General features: G+C 33.8%; 1 protein-coding gene across 1 annotated transcript; it reads right to left on the reverse strand.

The window, feature by feature from the left end:
• Nucleotides 1–1,179: 1,179 nt before the first annotated feature.
• Nucleotides 1,180–4,497, reverse strand: LOC124912238 (F-box protein SKIP14-like). The gene is made up of 2 exons (XM_047452805.1): nucleotides 2,899–4,497; nucleotides 1,180–2,116 (listed from the first exon to the last, which is right to left on the reverse strand). The coding sequence occupies exons 1-2, from the start codon at nucleotides 3,682–3,684 to the stop codon at nucleotides 1,592–1,594; spliced, it is 1,311 nt and encodes a 436-aa protein (XP_047308761.1). The 5' UTR covers nucleotides 3,685–4,497; the 3' UTR covers nucleotides 1,180–1,591.
• Nucleotides 4,498–5,196: the final 699 nt, after the last annotated feature.

The raw sequence follows: 5,196 nt of genomic DNA on the forward strand, positions 1-5,196 counted from the left end.
ACATATGAGATTCATGTAGAATTTTGTATGCTCTTTATAGAGATATGTTTAGACTACAATGTTTGTTTGGTTCAACTTACAATAATAATAACATTTCATCCATCCTCTATAAAAGTTGTGATAATATCATGTTGGTTATTATATAGTTATTTCTAACAAATCATTGTTTACTTATGGATCATAGAGAAAGAGGAATAGTAGGAAAGATAGAATCCTATTATTCCATAAACTCTTTTTCTTGACTTTTGGCTTTTTATTTGTCTTTGTATTTATATCAAGTATTGAGTGGATTTTGGTGATTAGGTAATAAAAGTGGTATTGATTAAAAGATCTCCCTTGATGGTCATTGCAAGAAGTAAGTATTGTCAACAAATTTATACAAATTCCCTACAAGTACAAGTATATGCATTTTTGTGCAAATATATTAATTTGAGAAATGATTGGGAGAATGGATGATATGACGCAATTTGATTAGTCAAAAAATTAACAAAATTTTTCTCTCTTCTCTCCTTTTTCTAACCACATTATTCTCTCTACATTCCCCTCAAATTCCCTCCCCTATCACCTTTGAGGATGATAATTGTTCATTGCAATCAACAGACTTAACATAAACATGAATGAATAAGTGTATTTAAACTGGAAATCATATTATAATTTAGATATAATTTTTTCTATGGATTTTGAAATTCATCATTCTTAGCATTCCTAATTACTTCATATATCAAGTGGAGCATATAAACTCTCCATTAGTCATGATGATATTTAGAGACTTTTGGTATTCCTTAACTTGATCAAGTGAATCTTATAAACTCTCAATAAGTCATGCTGTCATTTAGAAAAAAAATGAGAACATGTAGTATGCAAACAAAACAATAATTATAAAAATTTTGTATTAATGCACATGAAAAACAGCAGATGTAATAGCTAAAATCTACACCCACCCATCAAAATCTAACATCAATTAGTAGAGATAGATAATAAATTACATCTTATCTTTGCTTGTTTTATAACTAGTTCTACATAAAAAGGAAACCCTACCTCATTAGAAGGTGAAGATTTATTTACCTGATTTAGTATGTTTCTCAAACTGTCTTTAGATATATTTGCAGGCTCATGATTTGCTAGTACAAATTGAATATGAAGAACATGGTGGGAAAAGGGAATATTTATAAAATATAGTTGAAAAGTTGGATAAATCATAAGTTTTTATTCTATAACACAACCATATGACAACAATACACAGTTTGAACATAAGTGATTATTAGTACTACTACAGTCTAACATAAGATGATCATTCTTAACAATCTAAAGTCATAAACAAGTACAACAAACTTTTATTTCATCCCAACCCATCATATATATATATATATATATATTTAGTAACACAAACTGACCTTCTTTATCATTTTTCCTTTTCACCATCATTGTTTTGTGCTTTCTTCCTCCAATTTCGGTCCATACCAACTTAAACAACACCACTTCTACAGTCAATACGAATAAGGTCCATCTAAAAGCTGTGTTTGGCCAATGCTAACTACCAACACAAACACATGTTTCTTTTTTCTCGAGAGAACAACAATTACACCAACCCTTAGCTTGATTCCTGGCTCAAAACGTTATCATCTAAGGGCAGAATGTTATCATCAAGCCTTTCTGTAGGAATGGGCAGCTGATGACTAGAACAATCTGAGCAAAGCCATTCCAGACAAAAGGTTTCCTCATACTCACTATCGTTGATACAACAACCGCATTCTACACATCGCGGAATACACAGTATACATCCTCTACAATTACCACTTTGCCCTTGGCAACCCTCAACTGGACAATCATAAACAATTCTCAATTTTTGGCACTTTGGGCATTCTTCTATATCAATTGCATAGTCATCGTCACACAGCACATAATGATGCCCCCCATCATAATATCGTGGCTCACGATCATTTTGTACTTTGTTGGTCCCTAATAAGAGCTTCAGCTCCTCAAAATGATTTTCTGTCATTCCATAAAGTCCCCCCATTCTGAGATGCTTCAAACATAAAGTACCTTCAGATTTTAGTGTCTTCAACGTACTCACAATGCCCTCTACGCTGAGTCTTGTACATCCTGGAACACTTAGCTGCAGCAACATTAAAAAAGCATTTAGTTATTACATCATATATGTTGACTATTCAAAGGAATAAGCATAACCCTTGTTTAATGAAGGGTTAATTGAATTTAATCCAAATAACTTGTTATCCCATCATCAATAGAATCATTCAAATGATTAACCAAAATACCATATTACCCTAACTTTTTATAATATTAAATTATTTGATCATTTTCACAAGTAACCTAGCTAACCCACTTTTTACATTAAATAAGGGTTTTGTTTAAAAGAAACAGGTTGATTTTTTTTTTTTTTTTTAAATCAAGGTCTTAAGTAGCCACTATGCATTCACACAAGTACCATTGACTAAAAAGGAAGTGATGAGTGGAGCTTCCAAGATCTCATTGTTCTTACCAGGACAAGAAAAAATCTTACAACATAAATCAACAATGACCACATTTTCGTGATAGAATTGGCTAAAGCATCATGCAGTATTAGTAGTCAAAAGATGGCATTATATTCTATAAACCAAAAGAACAATATGACACCATCGCATAAAAAAAGCAGGTAATCAAATAAAATAACGGCATCACTGAAAATGGACCAAAGAGAAAAGAACATAATCACTTGAGAACAGCAGACGTACAAAGCTTAAGAAAATGAACCAACAAAGATAGGAACATTACACAGTCAGAAAAGCACATGCATAGACAGACTGAAAGGATACTCAATAATTGGACAATGGTCAAAGTAATAATATATTGTATGTACCAATTCTTTCTTCAAGATTGCATATAAATAAATAAAATTACCTTTGTTAACTGGAGATTGGTCTCGAGTACCCGTTTAAGCCCATCATCAGTAATCCTAGGACACTCCACCAAGCTCAAAGAGTGGAGTGTCCCCTGGGCCCTACTTGTTAATTCAAACAGAGCATCATCAGTGATCTTCTCATTCAAAGGTTGATCAATAACGATATTCCTCCAAAGAAGTATATCAGTTTGAACAGAAGAACGCAAGGACTTGCAAACTCTTTCGACAGAAAGGAGATCTCGCACGCCCAGAGACCCAAGAGAATAAAGGAAAGCTTCATGTGCAACTCCACAACTTTCAACACTCTCTTCTTGAGTTTCTTCAACATGATTTATACTTGTACTACTACTACTACTCACAACCTCTGTCTCGTTTATCCATCCATCTGATGGAGATGCAGCAGGAACGATATGACTGAATTGTGTATTGCTGGGAAATGGTTGGAACCGCAAGACATTGGTCCAAATTAAATTTAACCCTGTGAACAAATTATACTCCTCTGCATTGTTCACCACAACATTTCGTCCAAATCCTCCATAGTCTACTTCCAAATCCTCCAACCAACCCGTAATTGCTGTAAATGTCGTAGTTATGTCCATGTCAAATGGATCCGAAGGTAATCGATCAATTACATCTTTAGATACAGATTCCGGGGAGCCACACCTGTCACTATTTTCTTGAATTCCCTCCATAAGGTAACCATTTGCCATTCTTGCTGGAGAAACATAATTGTCTTCGGACAAATGGGATGAAAAGATTGGACGGTGTGAAAAATTCAAGGCCATAGCACACAACAGTTGGTTTTTTTTTTTTTCTCTTTTGTCTTCAAAAATATATATATATACAAACAACAGAAATTAAGGATTAAGGGATTGAGAAAACGAGATAAAAGGTTGTTTATTTTTTCTGTTTTCTTCTTTTTTTTATGTCTTTTGGTAACCGAAAAGAAATGGTAAGAAAGAAAGGATTGAAGAAGATCTAATGAACGAACGAACCCCTAATTGTAATAAAGGAAGAATCGATTCTAACGAAAGAAGCCTCGATTTCAGATGCCAACTAAAAACGACGCACCGAAAATTTCACAGAGCTTCCAGTATGAAACCTAGAATCATATCCATGGAGTGAATCGATCAAGCAAAAGAAAAAACCTATGATATCATGAGATGGGTACGAACAAATCGATAAATTTGTAAGATGACCTAATAATAAAACTAGGGTTAATAAAGAATCGCTTAAGTGGATCGAGAGAAATAGGCGAAGAAAGTAATAAGAAATGTGCGGGAAAAAACCTGATTAAAGGATAAAAAAGGGAATCTAGTTGACCTGAGTGATGATCAGCAGCACGACCAACACCAACACCGCCAAAATGAAATCTGAACCCGAAAGAACGCAATCGACAGAATAATAGAAGCTAGAATGGGATCATGGATGAAATTGATGCAATTGAATCTGAAGAAATGAAGGTGGAGATGAAATTAAGAGACATTGAATCGAATTGGATGAGAGAATGGGGATAAATCTGCCGACCGTGTTCACGGGGAAGAAAGAGAGAGAGAGAGAGAGATAGGTATGGAGGAGAGAGAGAGGAGGAGGGTAAAACCAAAAGACAGCAACAAACGGAGACAAAACAGAAGTTTAGGAGAAAGAGAAAAAACAATTAAAAGGGTAAAGAGGGAGAGACAGGGCAACAGCCACGTGTCCTTGTGTTTCGCAGGATTTACCGGTTCACAACAAAGGTTGTGAGTCTCTTAAATGTTTTTATTCTTATTATTTGTAAGAGATGTTATTTGTTGGAGATTAATCATGTGAGGTAACCCAAAAAACTCAAATATAGTATTGAATCAAATTTTAAAATTCTACAAATTTCTTTCTAATTCAATGATCTCAATGATTCATCAACAACGCGTCACTTATCTAAACTATCTCAACAACTTTGAAATGTTACAACAAAACTTAGGGTGCAAAAAATGATTCAAGATTTGTCTTTGTCTATTTAAAGTACATGTTACATGAATTTGTTATCGCCAAAGTCTTCCTCGTGCATCTAGCATCATAGAGAATCTCATTATTGACGATACTCGAATGTCGATGATGGAAATCTTGGTTGGCATATTATCATCTGAAAGCTTTTCTAAGTTGGTATGAACCTCCATATTCTTATAGAGTAGATCTTAACACTAAGTTTTTTGATGTTGGAAATCAGCGTTTAAAAAAAATAGTTAGGATGATTCTTCGTGAATGTTGAGTGTTGTTAAAAATTATAATTTCTTTCTAACTTAATGATTTTCTAAAAAGAT

Source organism: Impatiens glandulifera, chromosome 8 (genome assembly GCF_907164915.1).
Source record: "Impatiens glandulifera chromosome 8, dImpGla2.1, whole genome shotgun sequence".
Lineage (NCBI taxonomy): Eukaryota > Viridiplantae > Streptophyta > Magnoliopsida > Ericales > Balsaminaceae > Impatiens > Impatiens glandulifera.